The sequence below is a fragment of the Psammomys obesus genome, unplaced genomic scaffold, assembly GCF_907164565.1.
Source record: "Psammomys obesus unplaced genomic scaffold, mPsaObe1.curated_primary_1811, whole genome shotgun sequence".
NCBI lineage: Eukaryota > Metazoa > Chordata > Mammalia > Rodentia > Muridae > Psammomys > Psammomys obesus.
In genome coordinates this window covers 6,134,727-6,162,171 of record NW_026587759.1, presented here as the reverse complement: position 1 = coordinate 6,162,171, position 27,445 = coordinate 6,134,727, and the positions used below count along the sequence as shown (strand labels likewise).

Sequence of the window (27,445 nt, the reverse complement as noted above, 5' to 3'; positions counted from 1 at the left end):
AGATAGATAGATAGATAGATAGATAGATAGATAGATAGATAGATAGATATGTGCTAAGACAGACAGATTTATTAGATAGATAGATAGATAGATAGATAGATAGATAGATAGATAGATAGATATTAAGAAGCTTCTAATTCTGACAATAATAAATGCATAATTTAGGCAAAGAAAGTACTTACGAGTTAAGATATAAAAAATGAGATTTGTAAAAAATGGGTTTGTGCCCCTAAAACACAAGTTGAAGCCTGATTTCCATTATGGCTTGTAATGGAAATGAGGACTATTGTAAGGACTCTACTCTCTGGGTGGAGTTAATGTCCTGTAAAGGAGGCTTGAAAGACTCTTCAGCCCCTCTGCACCAGACACCATCAATAAGGAAAGCCCCACCAGAGAGCAAAGACTGCCACTGGCTCCTGGTAGCCTCAGAACTGTGAGCAGCATGTTTGGGCTGTTTAGAAGCTGCCTATTTGAGGTATTCTAGGCCTGAGAAGCCCAAGGCGAGAATAATGTCAATAACACTGCAGCTGAGATTGACAGGAGCAGCTACTGTGCATGGCCACACGTTAAGGTGGCTTACACATCTTGCTTTGTTCAGTCCTCACCACAGTCTTTCCAGACACATACTCATCGTCTTCTTCACCTTGCAGACGAGGAAGCCCAGGCACTGGGATGCCAGGAACTGGCTCTGGATGACAGAACCAATGAGATGCAGAGCCAGGATTTGGACCAAAGACTTGGAGGACATGTTGGTCCTATTCCCAAAGCATGTGGCTCAAGGCCTTTGCTATGCTCCCTGCCTCAGCAGAAGCACAAGAGCCAGGGGCAAAAGGGATCTCCTCTCCTTCTCTTACTCCCTCTGTTCCTTCTTCCCCCCCTCTCCTTCCTCCCTCTCCCTCTTTTTTCTCTCCCCTTCCTTCTCTTCCTCTCCCTCTACCTTTATCTTTTCTCTCCCTCTACCTTTCCCTCTCTTTCTCTCCCTCTTGCTCCTTCCTTTCCCTCTCCCTCTTCTTTCTCTCCCTTTCCTCCTCCATTTTCCCCTCCCTCTTTCTCTCTTTCCTCTTTCTTTCCCTTTCTTACCCCCTCTCCCCCGCCCTCTCTTTCCTCTCACTCCCCCTTTCCCTACCCCCTCTCCAGTATCCTGGCAAAACCCATGTCTGAAATCTGTTCTGTGAAGCCCCCAGTGGCCATTCACTGCCAGTGGACACAGCACAAGGATGCAAGCTCTGAGGAGAAGGGAGGGAGAAGCAAAACTGGGGTGGTAGTGAGGAGCCACTGAACATGGACTTCTGCACAAAACGTCACTGCCGTGTGTTCTGTCACTGATGAGTCCTGATCTGTACTTCTCAGAGTTATCAAGCAGACTAGAAGATGTAAAATTCAATACACATGGATTGTTTCAAACTGTCAAATCTTGCATGCTTATTGTTTGTTTGCTTGCTTGCTTGTTTCACTATGCTGGAAGTTGAACTCTGTGCCTTGCTCATGCCAGACATTGCCACTTTAATTTACCAGAAAGAGTTGTGAAGTCACAATATCCTATGGGCAGAGCAAGCAGTGTTCATGACTAACAATGGCTTGAACAGGTTGTACTTTCTCTTCTTCCTCTGGCACACACACGTGCTGATGCGTACCCTCACCAGTTATCAAAAGCAGCTGACTCTCTCCTGGATGAGGGAGGGAGTTCCTGGTTATGTCTGGGAAATACCACTGTGAGATGCTTTTGTTTAGAACTTTACTTTCACAGTTATAATCTGTTCAAGAATATGTAAGGGTAGAAGAAGCATAAGGGAAAATCACGACAACCCACCCGAGCACCACTGTAGTCTGTTTCAGTGTGTGCACACAGTAGAAACAGTCTGCTGGGAAACGGGGTTCTTGTGTCTCTCAGGGGAAGGCTCTGAGAGAAAAGGAAAAGAGCAGAGTCACTGATTGCCTTGTAACCTTGTCTTTCTGGTTTCACGGCCACAAAAACATTCTTAGATTTATTTTATAGTAAATAAAACACTTCTCAAGTTCAATAACAAGTCAATGGCCCAAGTTTGTTGTTGTTGTTTGTCTTCACTTTAAATTATACTGACCTTTATAGAAGCAAAAGAGAAATCTTTAACGTTTTGTAGAAAGTAAAGAGACAGTTTGACATTTCTTAATCAGTTGCTGCATATTGCAGCTTGAGCTTGCTCAACTCTTTCCACACAAACTCCTTTCAAGCATGCTCTTCCTTTTCAAATCACAAGTAAATAAACAACTTTAATCACATGAGCTTGTAGCTTAAATATGCCTGAGATCATTTTTTCCTCTGGGCAGGGGGAACCACCAAAGAAAGAAAGAAACCCAAGAGAGAGGTGGAGAGCAAAGGAAAGGGAGAGTAGAGAAGAAGGAAAGAGAATGAGAGAGAGAGAGAGAGAGAGAGAGAGAAGAGGGGAGGGGAAGGGGATAGGGAGAGGAGAGAAGAGGAGAGGGGAGGAGAGGAAAGGAGGGAAGAGGAGAAGGGAGTGGAGGGGAGGGAAAGAGAGGGGAAGGGAGGAGAGGAGAAAAGAGGGGAGAGGAGAGGTGAGGAGAGGGGAAAGGAGAGAGGAGTAGTCAGGGAAGGGGAGACGATGGGAGGGGAGGAGATGAGAGGAGAGGAGAAAGGGGAGGGGAGGGGAAGAGGAGGGGAGAGACATAAGGGGAGGAGCAGAGGGAGGGATGGTGGAGAAAGGGAGGAGACACAGTGCCCCTGGGAAGTCAGGATTGCTTTTGTCCTAAACGCTATGCACATTTCTGAACTGAGCCTAGATCAAGCCAAAAGTACAGGTCCTGGCTTGGTCCTTCAGACTTCTGGCTCAACTCTCACACCGTAAAGAAGAAACACCCTTGAGCAGGGGGAGGGGGTGTTCTTTTAACTTGTACTGTGTTTTTTATCTGATAATTTGGCTTCTTCTTGCAACAAAAATAGCCTGTTGTCTCCATCTCTGCTTGGACTACCGGCTGTTTTGGGCAGATTCCCAGCAGCCTGGTGGAGAGATGGCACTGAGTCAGGGAGGGATTCTGTGCTGCCTCCCTGCTGTGCGCACTCAGTGCTGGCACTCTTGATTCCCATGGCTGCTTCTGACTGAGAATTGAGGAAGGCTCCGCTGCTGTGCTCTACAGCCCTCTTCTACTCTCCTGATGTCTTCTGTGTCCCATAGCTCATGTCAGCTTCTGTGTGGACACACTGCTCCACCAAGCTGTTTCTGGTCCGACTTGCAGTGGCATGTTTCTTCCCTACTCTAAAGGGTGAGTAGAAGGGTGCAGTCTCTGAGGCTGTGTTTCTGAGGGATTTGAAACTCCATGTTCTGCCCTAGTCCAGAGCAGGCCCAGGAGTCCAGCCTCTCTCTGCCACAAGACTTGACATCATCTGAGGGTGGATCATCTGAGGCCACCCTGGGAACTGGAGTTGGTTCCAGGCTTAAAAAAAAAAAAAAAAAAAAAAAAAAAGTGGGGGAGGAGTAAAATAATTTTAAAAACAACTCTGATCTTTTTTAAAAGAAAAAAAAAGTTCTGTAGAAAATTTGTAAAAGGCAGTCATGAGAGCGTCATTTCCTTGATCCTCATAAAATGTGAGGGAGTACCTGCTAGGAAAGCCAGAGCAGCAAGCTGGCAGCTGAAAGAATGCCTGCTAATCAGCTTCACTCAGCCTGCACAATGGGAAAAGGCTGTCCTTAAACACAGAGCAGTAACAAACTAAGAATTTTCACATCAGAGTTTGATTTCTAACTTTATTAAAATCAGAGACTTTGTCTGACTCCCTGTCTGGATCTGCCTGGAAGAGTCAAGAGCTGATATCTTTAGCCAAGGTGAACTGCTGTTGTTAATGTCCAGGCTGGGTTTCTCTCAGCCCTGCAGGCCCAGTGGAATTCCACCGTGCACAGCATGTGGAATGAGCACAGTGGGCTTCTAGAAGAGCACCAGGCATGGACCCTGCTCTGCTCACAGCTGCTGAGAAAGACTTGGGTCATGTTCTTCCCTAACTGCTCTGCCCTCTGACTTTCTGCCCCAAGGCTGGGTAGGTATCTGAGAGTGAAAACCATAGTCCTTTGTCAGGTAATCAGTAAGGCCAAAAGTGTCACAACATTTCACTCTATACACCTAAAGCTCTGCTGTGTCTAAACACTTGGAGTGAAGATGAGACCAAGGTCATAATTCAGCCAATAAGTTGACAATAAAAAAGAAAGCACCATGTCAGTGAGGAGAATCAGACAGCCAAAGAAGTGTGCACATGACATTTCACCTTCCATTTTAGAGTCAGGCCCCAAACCAGGCGACCAAGTTGATAGACATGAGGTACAATGCTGAAGTCAATAGCCTGAGAACTTTAAAACATCCTCTTTGCTTTTACCTGAAACTGCAGAGATAAAGACTCCATCTCTCCGGAAGCTGTCAGCTCTCTATAAAGCAGCACAGGCTAGCTTTGGTGACCCGCGGCATGGCAGCCACTGGAATGCTGATGTGATATGCCTATAACACAGGCAAATGTCAAGGGAAACACTGAAAGTGTTTGGGACTGCAGCTGGAGGTCCCGTTGTCTGCACAGCAGTGGTGTGTCTATTTCCCCATCCTCAGCAGCTCTGAAAACAGGATCAGTCAACTCTCTGATGACCTTAGAATCCAGCTGCGTAATTCTTCTCAGCACCTGTGATTCTTAACGGCTGCCAGGAATGTGCATTGACACTCAGAAATGGTACAGATATGGATTGTTATTAGGTTTTTCATTCCCAAGTTTGAAAACTGAGTGTGTCTTCTAGAACAACAAACATCCTTATTGAACCTTGGTATGTGGGTGTTTTGGATTTTTTGTGAATTATGTTATGTTTGTATGTGTGTGGTATATGTGATATAGATGCGTGTGTGTGTGTGTGTGTGTGTGTGTGTGTGTGTGTGTATGTGTGCGTGTGAGAGTGTGTACATGGAGCCAGGGGACATCTGATCTTCTACTTCATTACTCTCCCCCTTATTCCCTTTATACAAGGTTTCTTGCTGAACCTGGAGCAAGACATCTAGCCTGGTGTGTGCATCAGTGAACAAGGTGGATGCCTTGCCTTAACGTATATTGTAAGGTCTGGTACCCAGGCTATCCTCTGACCTCCACATATGTGCTATGGAATGCATGTATCTGGACGCACACGATGGGAGGAAGGTGGTGCACCCACATGTATTAAAGAAAAACTCTGTAAAGCAAAGGAAGCAATCAAGAGAATAAAGAGACGTAGTGTAGGAGAAAATATTTGCTAAGTGTGTATTTGAAAAGACTTCGCTATCTAAAGCATATAAGCACTGCAATACCAAAATAGCAAGAATAGCAGTAATAATAACAAGATGCAGTTTGAAAACAGGCAGGAGACCTAAACAGACATTTCTCATATGATGCACAAATGATCAACAATTGTATGAATATTCAGCATCCCCAGTGATTCAGAAAATGTAAATCAAAGCATCACTCCAGCAAGAAAGGCTACTATCAGTACTACAGATATTAAGTGCTCATGATGATGTGGTGAAAAGGAAACCCCTCTCAGACTGTTGATGGGAGTATAAACTAGTAGAGCCATTGTGGAGTGAAGTTCCAGGGGTTTCTCAAACCATATGGTCCTATAAATGCATATAAGGAAATGAAATGAAGTAAAAACATAGAGGCAAGATCTGTATTCCCATGTCCATTTCAGCATAATTCACAGTAGCCTGGAAATAGAAAAAAAAAGAAAACAAAACACTAAGTATCTATTAACTGATGAGCAAGTAGAGGAAGCACAGTAAACACTGGACAAGCCAGCAGCTGACACACCAAGGGTTTCTGTGCAATGAGTGGTTGGTAGTAGAGGGAGAGGCATTTTCTTCAGTGGTGTAGCTACTGGCAAAATGCCCACACTGCTGTGAATAAATCTTCACCCATGTTCCTGTGAGCAACTCTAGTGAAACTCACTGGATAATACATACACACAAAAAAGTGGCAGTAGAAGGGGGGATATGGGGAAGCAAAAGGGGACCAGTGAGTATGAGTGGAGACATTAGAGGGTACTGGGGAGTGAGTGAATATGATCTAAATAAATTATGTGTATTTATAAAAGTGTGATAATGAAATCCATTATAATATATAATTAAAACACGCTATTAAAACATTTTAAAAAGGAAAATGGAGCATAGATACATAACGGTATATTATTTAGCCATAGAAAAGAATGAAACCTTGTCATTTACAGTGACACTGGAGGAGCTGAAGGTCATTAAATTAAATATGGCAGACACTAATGTAGAATCTTAAGAAGTTGATCACGTAAAGAGTACAGTGGTGTTACCAGGGCTAGGGTAATGAGAGAGAGTGAGAAGAGATGTTAGTTAGAGGATAATTATAGCTAAATATAGCATATTTCATAGTATAATATGCAAAATACCACTCTCTTCCCTATGCAATGTAATGCTAGTTTCTTTTTCTTTCTTTCTTTCTTTCTTTCTTTCTTTCTTTCTTTCTTTCTTTCTTTTTTATATCATAATAAATTTAATTCATTACAGAAATCCTCACAATTAAACCAGTTCCTTCTTTGATAACAGAGGCTGAAAAAACTAAGGGAGGAAAATGTCATTGAGATCTCACCAGGATGGCTGGAGTTCATTACCACTGTTCTCCCAGTCAATTAGTAAAGTGGTGGACAGCTTAATTACATTTTTCTAAAATCCCAAGCCCATCACACAGGATATGCCCAAGATCCATGTGTTAGATAAACAGCAGATACAATGTAAAATCCATGTACTCAGATACCAGCAAAAATATTGGTGTGTGTCCTCCAGTTATCAATGCAGTGCTGAGAGCTGTGTGGACATGCTGGGCAGAAGCAAAAGGTTAAAATAATAGTCTAAACATACATATCTCCCTGACAATCACAACGTGGTTTTTATAACACTGATCACTGTATAAAATTACCTTGTTCGTTTTATTTTCAGCATACTTTGACATGCTTGCTTATGCTATTAGTACCTACATTGGCTGCGTGTTTCCACGTGTACAGCCAGCTTGATGATCAGTGTCAGCGCTTGTTTCCTCACTCGCATCCTTCCAGACATGCCTGGGTCTTTCATACAGATCCAGCCATGTTTAACCTCAAAGAAACACTCTAGTTATTTGTTAGGTTAAAAGGTATGAGCATTGGAAAACCCTCTATCTAAAAACGGGACCAGTTCATAGGGTCATTGTAAATGTAAAGTCTGTGAATGTGTAAAGCACTCAGTGTAGTTTCTGGACAAGATCTTGTAAGTCCTTGATCAGTGTTTCCTATGCTATTATGGGATAAAGAACTGCCTTCCATTGCACTTCTATTCATTTACCCTCTATACTCACTGTTAGAGAGGGATATTCAGGTGTTTTCTGAGCACAGGAGTTTCTATGCTTGCATTTTTGGCCAGGTGATGGTTACAAGTCTTCTCTTGAACTTTGATCTTGGCTCCATCCAAGGAGGTTACATTTTCTCACCCTGACACTCTATTCTAGGAGAAGACAATAATGTGTTCTGAGGGTGTGTGGATGTTTCTCCAGAGCCCAATACCCATCCTCCAGCCCAAGGATCCTACTTTTGTCCAGAAGCTTCCCTGCCTTCTCCCCACCCACCCCCTTTCACATTCATTCCTCTCTGTACTTCAGCATGCTCCAGTTACAACCAGTTCTTCCTGGTTCATCTATTCTGGCCTAAAGCTAGGAGGTCAGTCAGGCTGGCCAACACACTATAATATTTTTTTTTTTGAGACAGGCTTCCTCTGTGTAGCCTTGGCTGTCCTGGACTCACTGTGTAGACCAGGCTGGCCTTGAACTCACAGAGAGCCTCCTGCCTCTGCCTCCCCGAGTGGGATCACAAGCATGCACTGGGATATAGATGTTTCTGTTCATCACATTTAACTCTCCTCTTGAAACATTCCACCCCAGAGCAACACCAACAAATTCATGATCCTTAAGATCTGAATATCTGGTCCAGATCTTTGTGCATGGGTCCACAACCTTGCTGGATGTTACACTGAAGACAGAGGACAGCTCAAACCCAGCAGGGATTAAAATAGGACCTGAATATGTCCTTTAATGTCCTTATTTTGAACTTGTGAGTTTTGTTCTTGCTATCCATGAACTGTTCCTCAAAAGCCCTACTTCCAGCACCACATTATCCCTAATCCAGGTCAGCCTCACCCCTGAGCTCCTGAGCCCTGAGTCCACCTTTCCACAGCCTCTCTCACTGCATTTGAGCCCATCCTGCCTCCTACAGCCACATCTACTAGCCTTCATCTATCTTTCCTACCTTTAACTTCTCCCTAGTTCCAACCATACTGAACTGTCTGCCCTCAAGAACAAAAGAAAAGTAAGTGTGTCTGTGAATGAAAAATAAGGGCATGACCACTCCTAGGTATGGATGAGGTTTTATTGTAGGTATGAGGGAAAGTATAGCCGGCATCTGGAAGAGTCCAGACTGAACTGGGCCATGGGGGTGGGGGTGAGAGAGAGGTAGAAAAGGAGGAAGGGCAGACAGACCATGAATGGAGCCACAGAACAAGAGGCCCAGAGAGTCCAAGTAGTGGTTCAAATAGACATGGTCCCAGTAGACTCATGTGTTTGAATCTTGGCACAAAGAGAGTGGCACTATTTGGAGGTATGGCCTTGTTGGAGAAAGTATGTCACTGTGCAGGCGGACTTTGAGACCTCATATATGTTCAAGCTACACCCAGCGTGCAATCTGCTTCTACTGCTTGTGGATCAAGACATAGAATTCTCAGATCCTCTCTAGTATCATGCCTGGCTGCATCCTGCCATGCTTCTCGCCATGCTGATAATGAACTAAACCTCTGAAACTGTAAACCAGTCCCAATTAAATGTTTTTCCTTATAAGAGTTGCCATGGTCATGGTGTCTCTTCACAGCAATGGAAACCCAAAGACAGAGTGTACCAAGTGAGTGCATAACCAAAATAGCTGAGTTCTGTAGGCATCAGAGGCTGGGGGAAGGGAAACCTAGCCCCTGAACTGGAGAGGTTTAGGGTGGGGGGCAGGGTGAGAAGTGCTAGGAGGAGCTACAGGTACTGAGTAGATTTGTCCCAGGTTTCTTTGGGACCTGACAATCTAGTCTGCTTATAAACTGTTTTCTGGTGTCCTTTCTTCTTTCCCTGTGTCTTTCTGTAAGGGCTAAGTCAGAACTTTCATAGAGCTCTTATATCTTGGGTCCCAACTCAATTCTGGCAATATTATTTTATTTTATTTTATTCCAGCTTTGTGCTACAATCAAATTATTTTTGTCTTTCTCTCACTGAATTACTATCTGCTTGGAGACAGGTGTGTGTTTCCTCTCTGGTTCTGAAGCACTTCACAAGTGAACAAATACTGAAGATGAATGCTAAGAATCCTAAAAGGCCTATTGGACCCTTACCCTGAATCCAAATGCCTCTTCTCACATTCCCACACCTGCAGCTGAGTCCCCTCTGACCTGAAAGTAAACCTCTATGAAAAACATGCAGGTCTGCCCTGCTCGTTTAGCAGGCTGAGAACGGCTACTGCGTGTGCCATCTTCAGACCTCGGCTCACCCTCGTGCATGGCACAGTCTCAGGCAAGCTGGAGAGGGAACTCACTGGGAAATAAGTGCTATTGGTTTTTAAGCAGATAGAGGATTATTATAAAGATGACTTCCTTTAATGTTGGAAGAAACAAAATGAGACTTCTATAGTTAAATCCAGAATACAGATGTAGGAAAACTGTAGTCAGCCTAAAGCCAAGGTCTGAGCTTAAAAATACAACCTGTGCCACTGAACAGTGGGGCTGTGCAGGCTCTGAGGCCGGTTCCTCAGGAGATTTCACTCTTAGTGTGTGCAAACTAAGACATCTGAGATTAATTTTTCCTATGTGGCATATTGGTTTGCTACTGATCATTTTTGTCTTATGATGCTTGGCTTTATGTTGTCTGAACTAAGAGACCATACCGGGTTATTCCTAATTATGTTTACATTGTTTGTTCATTTGTTTGATGTGTATGGGTGTGGGCACTAGGTCATGAATATAATCAGAGGCCAACTGGAGAGAATTGGTCCTCTCTGGTCATGTTGGGGTTGCAGGAATCAAACTTAGATTGTCAGGCTTGGTGCCAAGTGCCTTTCCCAGATAAGTTGCTGCACCCAGTCTGGATTAAGTTTAAGAATACTGTAGAATATTCTTCTTCCACTCCTACTACCACTATTACTACTGGGTTTCTGTTGCTGTGATTAAGCACCATGACCAAAAAGCAAGTTGGAGAAGAAAGGTTTTGTTTGGCTCTTACACTTGCAGATTATAGTCCATCTTTGGAAGAAGTCAGGACAGGACATCATGATCCCTAAGATTTGAATCTCTGGTCCATATCTTTGTGCATGACTCCACATACCTGCTGATGTTACACTGAAGACAGCTCCTGGAGGCAGGAGCTGATGCAGAGGCTGTGGAGGGGGTGTTGCTTACTGGCTTGCTTCCCATGGCTTTCTCAGCCTGCTTTCTCGTCTCTGTCTGAGTCTCTCTCTTCCCGTCTTTCCCTCTCTCCCTCTCTCCCTCTCTCTCTCTTCCTTTCCCTTTTTAAAGCTTTATTTAGGTATGTATGAATGCTCTATCTGAATGTAGACCTGCATGCCAGAAGAGGGCATCAGATCACATTATAGATGGTTGGGAGCCACTGTGTGTGTTGCTGGGAATTGAACTCAGGACCTCTGGAAGAACAGATAGTGCTCTTAACTGCTGAGCCATCTTTCCAGCCCTCACACCTCCCCTTCCCACTCTCCCCAAATCTGATCCCTTGCTGTTTCCCTGCCTACACACTCTCTACTTCCTACTATCTATTCTATTTCCCCTCTGAGTGAGATTCAAGGAGGGCCTCCCTTGGGCCATCCTTGTTACTTAGCTTCTTCGGGTCTGGGTTAGTAGTAGAGTTATCTTGTAAAATACAGCTAGTATCTGCTTTCTGGGTCTGTGTTACCTCACTCAGGATGCTCTTTTCTAGTTCCCTCCATTTGCCTGCAGATTTCATGATGTCCTTGTTTTAGTAGCTGAGCAGTATTTCATTTGGATCACTAACTGAAAATATGCCTTACAGCTGGAGCTCACGGAGGCATCTCCTTAACCAAGGGTCCTTCTCTGATGACTGTATCTGTGTCAAAGTGACACAGAAAACCAGCCAGTACAACCACCTTTATAGGTAACAACTACCTCTGAAATTCATGTCCTTTCTAATTAAATAAATATAGCTGACATTTCCTAGTACTGCCTGATACCAACACATGTTTGTGAGAGATGCAGCAAGAAGAGCAAGAACCACTGAAGGTCTGCTTTAACATCCTGTCCGAAATACAGCTGTGTGTCGTGCAGGCTGTGGCCAGGCTAATTGAAAGTCACTAAGTAAAAATGCAGACTTTTTCCCTCTCTCCAGTTCCAGCATGACCCCCACCTCCCGTTTTATTAACCAGAAAAGAGCAGTGTTGGTTGGTTGTTTTCTCGAGAGTTTATTTCAGAAGCTGATTTTCTTTGGAAACATCACAAATCAAAATATGATTTTTAGGTTAGCAGGCTCAAAAACAACTTCATTTTGACAAGGCTCCAAAAACATGATTCACTATTTAAGTATTCATGATGTGTTAATTTATGGAGGGATTTGTGTGTATCTGAGGAAATGGACTAGTAGTCCACAGAAAGCAAATAAATGGGTTTAACCTTCTTCATTGTAACCCTCAAAGGAGAACTCATGTGAGTTTTATAACTGTGTGATCTTAAATTCCTCTGGAATGGCTCTTTCTTCACTGTTATCAGCTCTAGAGCCCACCGTGGTCTTCCTTCCATCTGAGGGAAGAGGAGATGAGTCCTTAGAATCATTACCTGCAGGTGAGACTAAAATCTCCTGGGCAGGTTTTTCCCTCCCCCAAGCGTGGCCCTGACATAGTAGTGGTGGTCAGGCAGAAACCAGACACAGTCCACACCCTTTAGCAACTGTCTAATCAAGCATGAAAACGATACTCAGAATAATTTTTCATTAAGGTGAAACTATTCATTACAGAGCTTTTCTCTCCACTTTGAGGAAAGGAAGGTTAATTTATTTCTAATAAAACACTAGAATAGAACATCCAGACATCAGGTGTCTGGATGGAGGATGAACTCTGGCAGGTTCCTTTTCATTTGTTTAGCTGACTTGGTTGGTGGTGCTGGGGATTGAACACGAGACCTCACACATTCCAGGCAAGTGCTCTACCAAGTTCAGCCCCAGGCCTCTGGAAAATTCCTCACCCTCAGTTGACTATCAAAATAATTTGTCATGTAAGCAAGATGTCCCCATGAGTAAAGGTGTTTGCTGTATAAGCTTGGTGACATGAACTTGAACCCCAGAATTCATGTAAAGGTGGAAGGACAGAGCTGACTCCACAACGCTGTCCTCTGACTTCAAAAAAGGGGACCAGCCTGCCTATTGGGCCAGTTTTTGTTCTATTCACTGCTTACCAAAGTCTAGAGCTGGAGAGTCAACTATTGCATGTTAGTCCAGTGACTGGATCAAGACTGATAGCAGAGAGTTTAAACTGTAGGTCATCCACGTGCAAAGGAAGCTGGTGACTGAATCAAGACCGATAGCAGAGAGTTTAAACTGCAGGTCACCCACGTGCAAAGGAAGCTGGTGAAAGCGTGCACCTGCCTAAAGTGGGGGAGCAACTGGTAGCTGTACTTGCATGAACAAGAATAGTATGAATACTGCTGTGCCCTTAGTAATTGCTAGTTTGCCATGAAGTTCACTGTCCTTCACAGTTGTATAAAGGGAGGTGGGAATGATGTCAAGGAAGATGCTCGTTCAGCATGCTAACCCAGAAGTCAGAAGCACACCAAAATGGTCTCAAGCAAAGCAGAACACAAGGTAACCCTAGTAATTGTTCAGCTATAACCCTTCGCCTGATTTTTTTTTTAACCCTTACACAGGAACCTCGCATAATTAGCAGGTTTCAGAAAAATCCACAGAATTTATAGTTTTAATGAATATTATTTCCTAGATTGAGTGCTTGCTTCTGAGTGTTAAGATTTAGTACAAAAAAAAAGAATTCTTTTGGTCTCTGTATTTTCTTCCTCTTTCCTTTTTGTCAGTAAGTATGAACTTAGTTTGCCCCAAATTTAATGAAAATATTTATAGATTCTTCAAGTTTTGCAAGTGATTATGCCATAAGGCCTCTACAGAATCCCTGTTTCACTGAAAAGAAAATTGGAACAAAAACATACTAAGTCATTTGTCCCTACTAAATTATTTCTTTATCATCGAATGTCAACTTATTAAGATTTTAATAAATAATACCTTCATAATATTATTAATTGGCAGTCATTGTTATGTGCAGAGTCTCCAAGGTTATAGCTTTAAGGAATGTTTAGCTGCTGGTAAAACTGGCAATTGTACTGGCAAGTTTTTGTTGTTTTTTTTTTTTATCTTAGGCTGTGAGTTATATGTGCTATGGCATCCATGTTGTGCTTAAGAGATTGCTAGAATTATCATTATGTCCCAACTGATTCATATGGAAATGTTTAAAAATCAAGCCTTACATCATCTTTGATATTGAATTAACTACACTATCATGAAATCAGCCATTTCTTTAAAGCTTATATATACTATGCTATATATGATAATCATATACATGTATATGATTTGTTTCCTGTGCAAAACAATATAAAGGGTTCAGAAGTCCAAGGCATACATGTCATTAGCAGATTTGCTGCCTTTAGCAACTTATGTTCCAGGGACCAGTCACAAATAGTGGATACTGAGCACTTCCATAAGGGATGCTTCCATCCGAGGAGGGGGAAAGTTTCCGAAAGACACACCCACAGCACTCTTGCAGTGCAGAGACCTGCTGGTGCACAACACGCTCTCAGGAGTTCTTCCACACAGAGCACCTCTCCGCAGGCTGTTCAAGGACTTCAACTCTGGGACATACTGTGTTTCACTTTGGATAAGAAGAAGAATGACAGAAGTTGGTAACGTCAACAAGAGTAAAACCCTCTTACAAGTGCTCACAGGCATCACCGTGAAGGACCTAAGAGGAGTTGGGCTGCCCTCCTGAGCTGCAGATACCTCCCAGCACTCTAGCACATTATGAATTTTAGCGGCCATCACCAGCCTCTCTGTGAGCACTTCATTTTGCCCGACAGTATCACCTCTGCCAGAGAACATTGCCACGATCCCTTTCTCGTCTGTCTTTGAGAACACAAAGCACATCATTCCTGCAGGGCAGACTCTCCTTTTGGCTTCCATCATTCGGCTGTGGCTGGCTTCTGTTCTGATTTGCCAGGCCAGCTATCACATTCTTGTCTTGTCTGGTCATTCCTCCTGTCCTATACTCTGCCTCTCTAATCCTGAGCATACAGATCTTTTCTCTGTAGAGTGTTTTCCAAAACCAAAACAACAGAAATCTTCACACAGCACTTGAGCCCCTGTGGCTCGGGCATCCCTTCCACACAGCTGCCTTCCACATTTAGGCCTCTGACCTTGCTTGTGCCTTTGTCCTCCTGACTGGCACTTAACATATGTTGCATATTTTCACTTCAAACATGTAAGAAATTTAGTTTGCTTCCACAGACAAGTGATCTCCACTCTCCTCTCCGCTGGCACCAGGTCATTCAGTTTCGCTGCCGCCTTCACAGTGGCAGTCTGCTTAGATCACCGGCCAGTGTCTAATCCACTTTACTCCACAGAATGATTTAAGCAGGAATCCTCACACTAATTTTTAAGGCCTTCTATTCAAGATGGTGACTTGAAAAATGAGGGTGACAACTCTGTGTCAAAGATATAGGCTGAGTTCATGTCTGTAATTCCAGCACTTTCGAGGCTGAAACAGGAGGATTACTAGCTTGAGGCCAGCCTGGGCTACATAGCAATTTCTAGGCCAGCCTTGACTTCTTAGTAGAAGCCTATCTGTCTTTGTTACCAAGACAGCTTATCAAAGAAAGTATTTAATTGGAGGCTTGCTTACAGTTTCTGATAGTTGGTCCATAATCATCCTGAGGGCAGTGTGGTGACTGGCAGCCAGGCATGGTGCTGGGGCAGTAGCTAGCTGATCTGCAGGTGGGAGGCAGAGAGAGAGTGCCTGGGCCTGGCATGGGCTTTTGAAATCTGAAAGCCTGCCTGCAGTGACAGGCCTTCAACCAGGCCACACCTCCTAATCTTTCCTAACTAGCAATCTGGACATTAACATATCTGAGCCTTGGGAGTCAGACTCATTCAAACCACCACACTGTCTCAGGGGGAAGGAAAAAAAAAAAAAAAAACAGTCCCAAACCTATTATAGGCATGCTGGAAAAATGACCCAGCAATTAATAACAGTGATTAAGAGCACTGTGGAAACATCACAGTGAAACCCGGTAATTTATATAATTTATAAATGTTAGGAAGCCAGGCAGTGGTGGTGCAGGTTTTAATCCCAGCATTCAGGAGACAGAAGCAGACTCTGTGTTCGAGGCCAGCCTAGTCTACAGAGTAAGTTTCAGAATTATACAGAGAAATCCAGTCCAAAAAACTCCTGAGAATAAAAATAATGATGATAATGTTAAATGTTAATAAAAAGTGCTTATTCCCAAAATTTGAATGATCACAGTACAATTTGAATTTTGTAATTTTTTTCATTTATTAAAAATAAACAATTTTCATACAATATATCTTGATTACAGTTTCCCCTCCCTCTACTCTTCCCAGTCCCTTTCTTTCTTCCCTTCCCCTTCCCAGTTCCACTTCTTTTCTGTCTCTTTAGTAAAGAACAGGCTTCTAGGAGATGACAATTTCCAAATGTTATACCTGTGTACTATAGTTATATCATTTTTACCCCTCCTTCTCCCTGCTCCAACTCCTCCAGTGTCCCTGCAATCACCTAAAATTCATCATTCTTTTTAATTACTTTTACTTATCTAGAGGTGGTTGCTTTAGGAATACAGCCTGCTGAGCTGCTTTGGTGTTGCTCCTATGTATATCTGTTTAGAGATGGCCACTGGGATTGGATAACCTATCGAGGGGTATCCCCGTGAAGAAAACGAAATATTCCTCTCAGTTGCAGGTCACGTCAGTCCTTTCCTCCTGTTTATAATTAAAGCCACTACTTTTCCTCCCAGATTCCAACCTCTTTCTATACTTGTGAGTTCCACCTCAGCACTGTCACCTGGCCCTCCATTCTACCACCCAACTTGACTTGCATTTTAGAAACTGTTTCAACCCAGGACCCCTGGGCTTTGTGGCATTGGCAGTTTGTGTTCTTGTGACTTTAAGAAAAATTTTAAGGAGCCTGATGATTGATGTATGCTCCAGGCTTTGAAACCTGACAACACGATGGAAATGGGAGAGACTTGGCCACACAAAGTGCTATAAACTAGGACTTGAGAGGAAAAACCAGAGAGTGGAGGTTTCTCACCTGAAAAAGAGGTTACTGAACTATGGCCTAGTAATTATGTTTTGACTCATGAATATTTACCACAGTGAGGACGCTGACCAAATGGTCCTCCATCTGTGACTCACAGAGGATCCTACTCTGAAATTAGAGGCAGAAATTTTGCTGGGTTAAAGGAAGAGTCTGTCTCCTAAGGGCTTCTGACAAAACGTACAAGGCTGTTGGCCTAGCAATGGTTAGTTTAGGACAGACACTTGTCTAGACCACAAACGTAAAGGCCTCCTGTTGACCAGAGCCATAGGTATGCCTGAAGCCAGCTGACTTCTTCTTCACTGCACTCGTTCTGAACTAGTTCTAGTTTAAGCCCCTGAAACTAGAAGGTGTTATCACAGAAGCTGATGGGATTCCCAGTGCACGGAGGCCATGCTGTGAAAAGTGTCTGAGTGATAGATGCCCTCTAAATGTCTAAGCAGCAGTTACACTGACCTACCAACAGTCCTCAGAATGAACTCACGTGTTTCCGCTCTCTCTTTCGTGTACAGATTGAACCACAGACCTTATTTAAGTTACAAACACTAGCACAATCAACTTTCAATGTCAAAAGAACTTAAAAATGAGGAAATTAAAGATGAGATTCCTACTTCTGTACATAAATGCAGAAACCCTGTATTTGCCTCTCCAGTTTTATCACTGGCCCAAAGTCTATCTTCTCTCCTGCCAAGTGACTGGTGATTCAAAATGCAACAGGTCAGTTCCAAACCAGAAAGAAGGAATCACAGTGTCTTCCTGTGTCTGCCAAGGGGAGAAGGAAAGCAGAATGCCTTTACTGAAAAGTAACTACAGAAAGGAATAGTTAGGAACTCAAACCTAGTGCCAGCAGGATTGCCAGAGACCAGAAGCTTAGCACAAAGCCACAGCTCCCAAGAAACCTCCACCAGGACCCCCACCCCACCCGTGCCTGTGTGCCCCTTCTCCCAGGAGGATGGCCTCTGTACATGGCATGTAAAAATGGCAAGACTGAAGTGGAGAAGTTTATCAAACCACTACTGACGGGTCCAGCTGTAGTTACAGAAGAATGAGAGGCCTAAACCTAACACATACTCACCTCTGCCCTCTCCGCTTCCCACTCTCACCCTCTGATGATAGCTTAAAACCGTGGTCTCCGGTTTATCAATTATTAAGAAGTTCCTCCTTTGAGTCACAGACTATATTATAAACACAAAAAACCTAACTGAGAGAGCTGAGCATTTCCTCTTCCTCTCTAAGAACTTGCAATTGAATAGATTTCCTTAAAATCGCAAATGTATGAGCTTGAGAAAGCCTGATTGTGTTGGTGCCATCTTGCTCTGCTCCATCTCTGAAGATGAGAGTGGCAGGGCTTACCACCGAAACCTGAAGTGTCCCTCAGCCAGGAGCCCTTAAGCCTTGAAGGAGCTGGAGAAAGATCTCATGAGTGTCCAACACAGGCAGACCACAGTCCACCATCCTGTTCTAGCCAGTTCTTTCTTGCCACTTCTTGTTAAACTTGTGAACTGGAAGCCGGGGACTGGCAGTGGAGAGAAGAGCTGGAATCCCTTCACTTGTTTTACTCTTTAATGCGAGAGCTGGAGACCTGTCTTGTGGTTAAAAGCATTTCCCGATCCTGTAGAGAACATGGCTTTGCTCCCTACAACCCACAGGGCGGCAACTCAAGACCCTTTGTGACTCCAGTTCCAAGAGGCCCAACCACCTCCTAAGCCTCTGTGGGTTTCTGCATGTGTACAATGCAATTCATGTAGGCACATACAAATAAATAAATCTTTCAAAACAGAGTTATGAGCATGTGTAATCCTTTAGACTGTATGATTTTATTTGTAGCTCACTGAGTATTGGCTGCTAAGTTTATATTCCTGGATCCAAAAGAAATACAGACAGGATCTTAAATTTACAGTCAACCTAGCTATAAGTGAGTGCATTTTAATAATTATAAGAGGACCACCAAAAAAAAAAAATCAAAACAGCAATTCACAGACAGAATTAGATTCCCTGTCAACCTGCCACCTGTAAATGACAGGAAGTGCAGATAGCTGGTGCATATGAACTTGATGCTTGGTGGGGGTAGAATATTCTCTTATTTGTACACAAGCTGAGAGCAGGAACCATGCATGTTTCATCCTTGCGTCTCAGGGCCTGGCAATATATACAAGTGAACATGGAACATTCTATAAGCAAGAATCTAGGTGCTCTGTTGAAATTGCTTCACACAGCACTGAAGCAGGGAGCTGGCACTCACCATGCAGCACTTGGAAGGGGAACTTGTTTTTACTCTGAGGTCAGAAACCTCCACAGCTGAGTGCTTTGGATAATCGAGGCCCCTTTTCTGTATTTGCACAGCTTGGCCCAGACCAAGCAAAGAGTCATTTAAACATAATCTACATTTAAACATCCTTTCCTTTTTTTTTTTTTTTTTAAACCATGCTTGTGCTTCCTAGGGCACATCTAAAAGTCTCACAATATTCTTCTATGCTTTTAAGAAGAAAAAAAAATGCAGTTTTTGAATGCAGTCATGTTCAGCAAGCAGAGGGTTTCCTGGCGCACGAAAGGCTGGATATAAAAACAAACAGGAGAGAGACTGCACAGCTTTAACAGATGGTCCTCAGAGATGGGTTTTAAAGGATGGAGTTTGTTTCCTTACCCAGAGTTTAACCTATCACATCTCCACACTTACAGTGACCCTAAAATAAATCAGTAACATTTGCAAAGTTTTTAAGGCTGACACTTTAACTTTTTCCTGTTTTGTCTAACACTGTGGCCAATGTGATTAGGTCACACTCATGTGAAAAGTTAGTTGTAGGAGAAAAAATGTTGGATGAGCATGAGTGTTTTCAGGAAGATTTTGTTTTTACTAATGTGCACAGTATCATTTGTACTTGAAACCAATTCACTGAGCCTACATATTTTGGAATATTAACATTCTCCCCAAAAGAACTGACAAGCCTAATTCAAGAGGCAATATATGTTTCTGCTTGCTCTTGTGTGATGATTACAGCAATTAGGGTTTTTTTTTTTTTTAATGTTTATCATGTGCACCACTGCTTTTTAAACATGCTCTTCATTATGGAGACCAGCTGAGAACGCATCACCCCAGTAAAAGGAGAACAGTCTTGACTCCCATAGTCCTCCGAGACACAAGAGCTCAAATGCTGGCTCATGTAGCACTGCGTGCTGTCCTCCCAGCCCCTTAGGTAAAAGCTGCTTGTGACTGCTGGGCTGGGTGTTTCCTAAAAAGCATCTTGCTGTTTACACCTGTCAGGAGACAGGCTGGGCTCCTACAGTTCCTGTTGCTTTAGCACTCTAGAGATGTGAGGAACTGTGGAGGCCACTACAAATTTTACAAAATGCTGACATCTATTTACGTTTTTGGAAAAAATGTTGATGGTAATTCCATTTATTCTTTAATTAGCTGAGTGTCTTTATTTATTTTTATCTTTGTAGATTAAGAATTTTAGTAACAGAGATTCTTATTTGCATTTAAATTTTAAATGCCAAGAAACACAAAAGACACAATTTAAGGTATTACATTGTCTAAATGAGACTGTCAGAATCACCAGGCTTTGCGGAGCAATCATACGGTAGAGTACGTAAGAAAGCCTGAGGGAAAAAGAGCGTAACCAACAGAACACAAGCAAAAAAGCAGAGTCCCTCCTTGTGACGGAAGCGGAGTAATCATCAGGAGTTTGAGTGTGTTGCTGAGGAATTTGAAGGGCTAAAAGCTTCTGGAGAATGCTCAAGATAGCTTTGTTGCTCTTGTGTAATGTTTATGGAGAAGCGCTGAATGTTGAATGTTAAGCAATCCAGAGTCCCTATGCAGTGATTCCGTTCCAAATAAGATAAGTAGGTGAGAGGCACACAGCGCGTCAAGCGGCAGCTTAGGAGGCTCTTGCCACACACACACACAGTCAGCACAATGACTCAACTGCCTACATAGACATCAAGATAGATGAGTAAAATGGTTGCTTCTTAGAGGACAAGATGTTTGCTTTCTAGACCAAGCTCTATACAGCTCGTTAATAAATTTCTATAATTTGTTTTCATGTGTTAGTAAGGTACATTCAGAGTTACTTCTATATTAAGAAAAATTATTAGTGAGAGCCTACTCTTCCTAAGCTACACAGATGAACATTTTATGACCAGGGATGTGCAAGGACCACTTGCCTGACTCCAGCATTCCTAGTCACTCCTCCATTAGGAGCCTCCTGAAGACGGTCAGTTAGACTTAGTGCTGTGTTTTTGCTTCAGCCATGCTGAACAGACTGGCTTTGACATACTAATGGGTTTGTTTTTTCCTTTATAGGGACTTTATGTTTTTGTGGTTTATTTCATTTTACACAACCAAACGTGCTGCCCTATGAAGGCCAGCTATACAGTGGAAATGAATGGCCACCCAGGACCCAGCACAGCCTTCTTCACTCCTGGGAGCGGAATGCCTCCAGCTGGAGAGATTAACAAGTCTACCCAGAACCTCATCAAGGCCATGGAGGAGGTGTGTCCCCAGCCCACTTCTGCCTCTCCCTCCCTTACTGTCCAACCTTCCCTTACATTAAGAGTATAAAACAGGAGGGTCTAACTGACCTCTGCAGCCTTTTCTCTCTGAAGTATTAGTTGAGGTATCTTAGTTATTTTTTTTTTCTGTCCTGTGAGCAACATGGACCAGACATGTATACTGAGACATCAGAGAACAATCTATTATCTCCTTCAAAAATGTTCAGAATTTCTAATTTGATGTGATAGAGATTGAATATGTCTAAGAAAATTTCTTTTAAAATGCTATTCTTCCTAAAATCACAGTCAAAGCTATCTTTATTTGCCCATGCTCCTGACACTTCTTCACTCAACAAAGAGAAAGCAAGCAGGCACACCTTTAAATTTAAATGCCATCAAATATTCTAAAACAAAGGCTCGGAGGGTGATTTTGTGGCACTCCTGGAAAATCCAGTCAGGATTTCCTCTATAAAATCTTCCTCCCTCTACTGGCTACATTATTCTGTCCCTTTAAGTTTGATTTCCTGAGTCTGACTCACATGCCCTCCACCCTCGTCTTTTGGCAACATTAGAAGGGCCACTCTTTCAACCGAAAGGCACCTGAGTATATCTGTCCCAGAAGAGGCAGTGATGCACAGCCCTCACAGCTGTGCAGACCAGGCATGTGCTTGGCTGCCATTCTTAGGAATGAAGAAGCAAGGAAAACAGTGTTTGTAGTATTTGTGTTCCTACCCAGAAAAAATATTGGCATGAAATTAAGAAACACTTTGTTGAAAAGGAAATATTGATAGGATGATAGATGGATAGATAAATAATGATGTATAACTGCGAGATGGCCAATGAATAGAGATGTGGTAGACAGACAGACAGATAGGTAGATATACATACATAGATGATAGATAATCAGTCTATCTTCTTATCTTCTCTGCAATTCAGGATTTACTCTCATTCCTGTTAGTTTAAAGCTGAAGCAAATGATCACACTGTTATTACTATGGATAGCCTTTTGATGTGAATGAGAAAAATTTAATATAAAGACTTATCAACTCATATGGGAAAATAAAGTAGAGAACTGGTTGTTGGAGCCTTTAGGTAGGAGAAAAGTTAAGATTTTGATTAAAACGAAAATATTTTGGCTATCAAATGAATAAGTTTAAGAAGGATGATTAAAAATTGAGATATGCCAGCCCTAGAGAGTTGGCTCAGCTGCTAAGAGCACTTACAGAAGACCCAGGTTCAGTTGCCAGCACCTACCTGGTAGCTTACAACCATCTATAACTTCAGTTCCATGGATAGAATGCCCTCGTCTGGCCTCCGTAGGGACCAGAGATGCACACGGTGCACATACATGCCTGAGACAAAACACTGATTCACATAAAGCAAAAATAAAGAAACTTAGTACTTTGAAATATATTGACATTTAATACTATTTCATACACCAGTTGTTCTTAAAACTGAGCTATTTTATCATAATGACAACGAACACAAACAACTAATATTTTAAAATTCATCAGTTTTATTGAATGGTTACCATTCAATAACCCTTGTCTTAGTCTGACCTGTCTTGTGAAATATCTTTCAGCTCTGTGTCGCTGACATTAGAGATCTAGTTTGTCCTTCACCCAACCACACTGTAAATGTCCCACGGACAAATGCGCCCAGAAGCTGCAGTGTTGGAGAATTCGGATATGATGTTTCTGTCACTGAAGAAAGTTGTGTGGAAGACTGCTGTTCTAGATTCCCGGGTGCCTACTGACAATAATCCCGAGCTTTCACCTCCTCTCCAGTTTATCTCTAAGGCCCCTCAGTTTACTTTTACTCAGTCTGAAGTGTCCCTGCGGTCTCTCAGCAGACCTTATAGAAGGCAACAGCTGTGGCCGTCCGGGTCCTGGGCTGGAGCCATTGCTTGAGTGTTGCACAACTGCATAGCGTAAAGTCTGTCTGCCTGCATTCCTGCGAGGCTCAGAACTGGCCTGGTTCCAGCTGTCAGGGAGAGACTGCGGGAGTCTAAAAAGCCAGCAAGAGCAGTGAAGGCCAAGGAAAAGAAGGATTAAGGGCTCATTTACACTAACCTGGTTTGCCAGTAACCTAGAAAGACAGGAATATTTTTAATCATCTCAGGACAGAACTGTTTTTGAGCATGAAATAAAAAATGAGGATTGGTTAAATTCCCCTTAATTCAGTATGTCTTTTGTATACAGACTCTATTTATAATATGTTCTGGATTAATATTTTGAAATGTTCTTCTGAACTTCCTTAACATATATTTTCCAAAAAAAAAAATGTTAGTTTTATCTCCCCATACATGGCATCACAGCAATCTACATACGGCTTGAAGAATCTGTTTTAAATAATCAGGTTAAACTAACTCTAGAAGAGGCATAATTTTACAAAGAGCAAATATAACATGAAATCTCATAAAAACAATTCAATAGGCCATTCACAGTCTTTAATAAAGTGTAGAAACACATGGTAAAATTGAGCTTCAAAATAAATGTGTACATTCAGGTTATCAAGTATCACTTCCTTCTTCTTTTACCCTGACCCAAAAAGGTACCATCTGACTGGGAGAGAGTGTCCTTCCAACAGACCAGCCAGGCAAGCCCTGATTTGAAGACAAGTCCACAGAATGGTGCCTCATTCCCTTCTTCTGGGGGCTATGGACAAGGGTCCCTGATAGCCGATGAGGAGTCACAGGAGTTTGATGACTTGATATTTGCATTAAAAACTGGTATGTATGACAGCTACAAATGACATCAGAAGCAGTCTTGAGAAGCTTCTTTATCTCTCCTTCCACAAATGTGTTTGCACACTTGGCGTATCCTGATTCTCAAGACCCATTTCTGATCCAGTCAAACCCTAAGATATTTTGTTCTTAGCATCAAATTTAACACAGTCTAAGAATAATATACAATTTGCTTTTAAGGAAGAAAACAACATACTCTAACTAAATGTAAATATCTGTGTTCTAAAATGCAGCTTGAACACCAAGATCTTAGGAAGTCAAATTCAATATAAGTACCCTCAGTGAGCAGTTTAACCTCTGATTTGCAAAAAAAGACATCACTTGTGAGGAACAGTTTCCAGATACTTTCAGAAGCAACAAACATTGTATGTGTCTACAGTTTCCTAAGTGTGAAAATAACACGTGGTATTTCATTATGTGTGTGTGAGTGTGAGTGTGTGTTTACAGTTCCACTCAGTCTGTAACCCTAGAGAGTAATTCTTATGCGGAAAGAAATAAGATCCTAATGACCCCTAACTCAGTAGCACATCACCTAGAAATGGAGAAAGTGACAAATCTGATTGTGCCTGGAAACTGTTAATGAATACCGTGTTTTTCAGTGTGTAAATGTCCACATTAATGGTGGTGTGATCTTTCCACCACTTTGGCAAATACCTGAGTGAAACAAGAGAGGGATCATTTCTTTCTGCTCATAGTTTTAGAGGCTTCAGTCCATGGTCAGCTGGTTCTATTGCTTTTAGGACCATGACAGAAACATCAAGGCAGGGCATGAGGAAAGATGGTAACCAGAGTATAAAAAGAGCATCCAGAAGGGCCCAGGGGCAGGATGTCGTCTTCAAGGGGTGCTTCCTCCAATTCGGGGCCGCCTTCCGCAGTGGTACACCTCCTGGTGTCCATTCCCTTCTTGAAAAGAGCAGAGGATTACACCACCGACTGAGTCAGAGTGAGTCCCTGTGATCTTATGGCCTTTGAAGATGACCTCGCAGTAAGCCTGAGAGGTGTGCTTTGCTAGTAGACTAGGTTACCTCTCGGTCTGGTCAAGTTGGCAGTCAAGATTACCTATCATAGGGATACATGTTAACTACTTTATTTGTCATAAATCTATTGGGAATAAAAAATAGTCATTAAATCATTTTAGAGTTTTTTTCAAATCCTAAAAACATTTTTAAACATTTTCTTTCTCAAAAATTTAAACTGTTGCTCTTATAAAAATACCAATGAACTCTTTTTTTAATTTTTAAAAATTTATTATTTATACAGTATTCTGCTTGCATGTGTGCCTGCGTATCAGAAAAGGGCACCAGATTTCACTATAAATGGTTATGAGCCACCATGTGGTTGCTAGGAATTGAACTCAGGACCTCTGGAAGAATAGCCAGTTTTCTTAACCTCTGAGCCATCTTTCCAGACCCCTAATTTTTATTTTATTATTTCTTATAATTTATTCACTTTGTATCTCTATTGTAGCCCCCTCCCTGATCTTCTTCCAGTCCCACCCACTCTCCCTCTTCCCTCCATCCTCCTCCCCTAGTCCACTGAAAAGGAGAGTCCTCCTCCCCTACTGTCTGATCCTAGCCTATCAAGTCTCATCAGGACTGCCTGGATCCTCTTCCACCAGGGGAAAGTGATCAAAGAGCAGACAACCTAATTCATGTCAGAGACTGCCTCTGCTCCCCTTAATAGGGAATCCACATGGAGACTGAGCTGCCATGGGTTACATCTGAGCAGGGAATCTAAGTTACCTCCATGCATGGTCCTTGGTGCCAATGAACTTTTTAAAAAGCAAGAAGATATATCATGAAGAGGAAGTTCTTTAAAAGCTTGTTTTTAAATGTTTCAATATAGCATAAATTTCTTTTTCTATAAAGGTATATTGATTTGATAAAACATTTTTGTTTTCACAAAGTAAAACTTCCAAATCCCAGGGACTACATCTTATTTTGTATTTCACATCAAGATCTCATAATTTAGAAATGATGAGGCCACAAAACAAATCACTGCCTCCTGATCCCTCCCTGTGCTCATACCCAGGATGCCACACTGCCCCTCAAGCCCTTCTGAGAAGTGACAAATCCTACTGAAATGAATAAAAACTCAACCCTATATATACAGCTGATGTTGGTACTCCTATGCCTGTAGGGGGAACTTTCAAACCATAAACGAATGGATGGACAAAAATGGGAAATCAGGGACTGCTACGGAGGAATAGGCACAGGGTTAAGGAAGAAGACAATAGATCATGAAGGAAGTTAGAGAGAGTTGAGATCAGCTTTTTCATCTTAAGAATGTGTAGGGTTTAAACAGGAAAGTAATGCAGGAAGGACCTTACACACTGAAGGAACCTAAACAAAACTTTCCGTCTCAACAGTGTGAAGCTTGTTTGTGAGAACAGTGTTAGGACAGGGCAGGACCAACAGCCTGATAGAGCCTGGCAGACGCTTTGTCTGCACGGTTAGTAACTCACAGCAATTCTGTGATGAATGTCAGTGAACACACTCCTTGAGCTCTTTGTAGTAGATCCTTGAGGGCTCAATCCCCTGCCCAGAAGTACTAAGGAAACTATAGATTCACAGTTCAAATTTCATTTTAGCAGTTCTGAAGAGTTGTAAAAAGACCAATGTTATTAAATTTAACCTTGCATTTCTAGAATGTATTTAGCGATAATTTTCTTTAGGGAGTACAGAACCTCTGCTGCTGTTTAGCATAATATTAAAATGCAGTTTGGTAGTCATAAATTGTGGGGCATCTACAGTGGATCACGGAAGGTTTTTGAGGCAAAAAAATAAATAAATAAAAATAAAAACCTTTCACAAAAGTATAAAGAGTAAATGATAAGCAGTATCAGAAAAGCTGGAAAGAGATCAGAGTGGGCCAGGGGTGCTAGACCTCACGTGGGGAAGGTAAATAACAACACAGGCGCTGACGAAGAACAGAGGACACACAGAGACCTGCTGCTCACGTGGGTAGGCATACAGAGCCTCATTAGTGTGTTTGCTGCGGGAAATGGGTGTTCTTGGTGGCAAAGCATCCCTGATGAATAGTCATAAGATTTGAATCTCAGACAGTGGACCAGGATAGAAGATACTATTTAAAATACATTAGGGCAGAGATTTTATTGGTAGTCATGGAGATTATTAAGTTTGAAGTAGAAGAGTAGAAGAAGGGATAAGAAAGGAAAAGAAATAAAGACGAAGTTAGAAAGGAAAGAAAAGAGAATGGATGGGAAACAAGAACATACTAGATAATGCTTGCATCTAAGTCAGAAGGGAAGAAAGTCCCACTGAGAAACTCTAGGAAATAAAGACAAATAAAGACAGAAAAGAGTTTTAAGGAGAATAGAATAACTAGCTATATAAAACACCGAGTAGAGTTGGGACTGAAAAGGAGTTTATAAATTATGATCTGAGTACATTAGGTCCTACTTCTGTATACAGTGTCATTAGATCTTTATGTTCAAACACTGAAGTAGGATAAATTCTTGGGCCATAATTAAATTAGATCTGTGATCTATATATATAACAAGTACGGAGTGCATTTGGTTCAGGAATGCATGGAATGACTTGCTTAGAGATTTAGCTTAGTGTTCCATACAGTTCCCTAAACTCTTAGGAAAAAATATTTTAAGAGATCAAAATGGCAATTGCTAACACCAGTTATCTGTATTATTAGAAAAGATACCATAATAACCAAACATCAGCCCCTGGACACATGCCATCATGGGCCATGGCTACACAGAGGAGGTACTCACATGCCCCAGCAGAATTCAACACTGACCTGTAGTCTAGTC

At 42.2% G+C, this 27,445-nt stretch overlaps 1 protein-coding gene across 1 annotated transcript in view; it reads left to right on the top strand.

The window, feature by feature from the left end:
• The window catches only part of Adgrv1 (adhesion G protein-coupled receptor V1), a 520,333-nt gene that overhangs the window by 487,625 nt on the left and 5,263 nt on the right, over positions 1-27,445 (top strand). The window contains exons 86-87 of the mRNA XM_055604066.1: positions 20,725-20,913; positions 23,466-23,643. Of these exons, the coding sequence (XP_055460041.1) occupies positions 20,725-20,913; positions 23,466-23,643 (367 nt within the window). The remainder of the gene's footprint in view (positions 1-20,724; positions 20,914-23,465; positions 23,644-27,445) is intronic.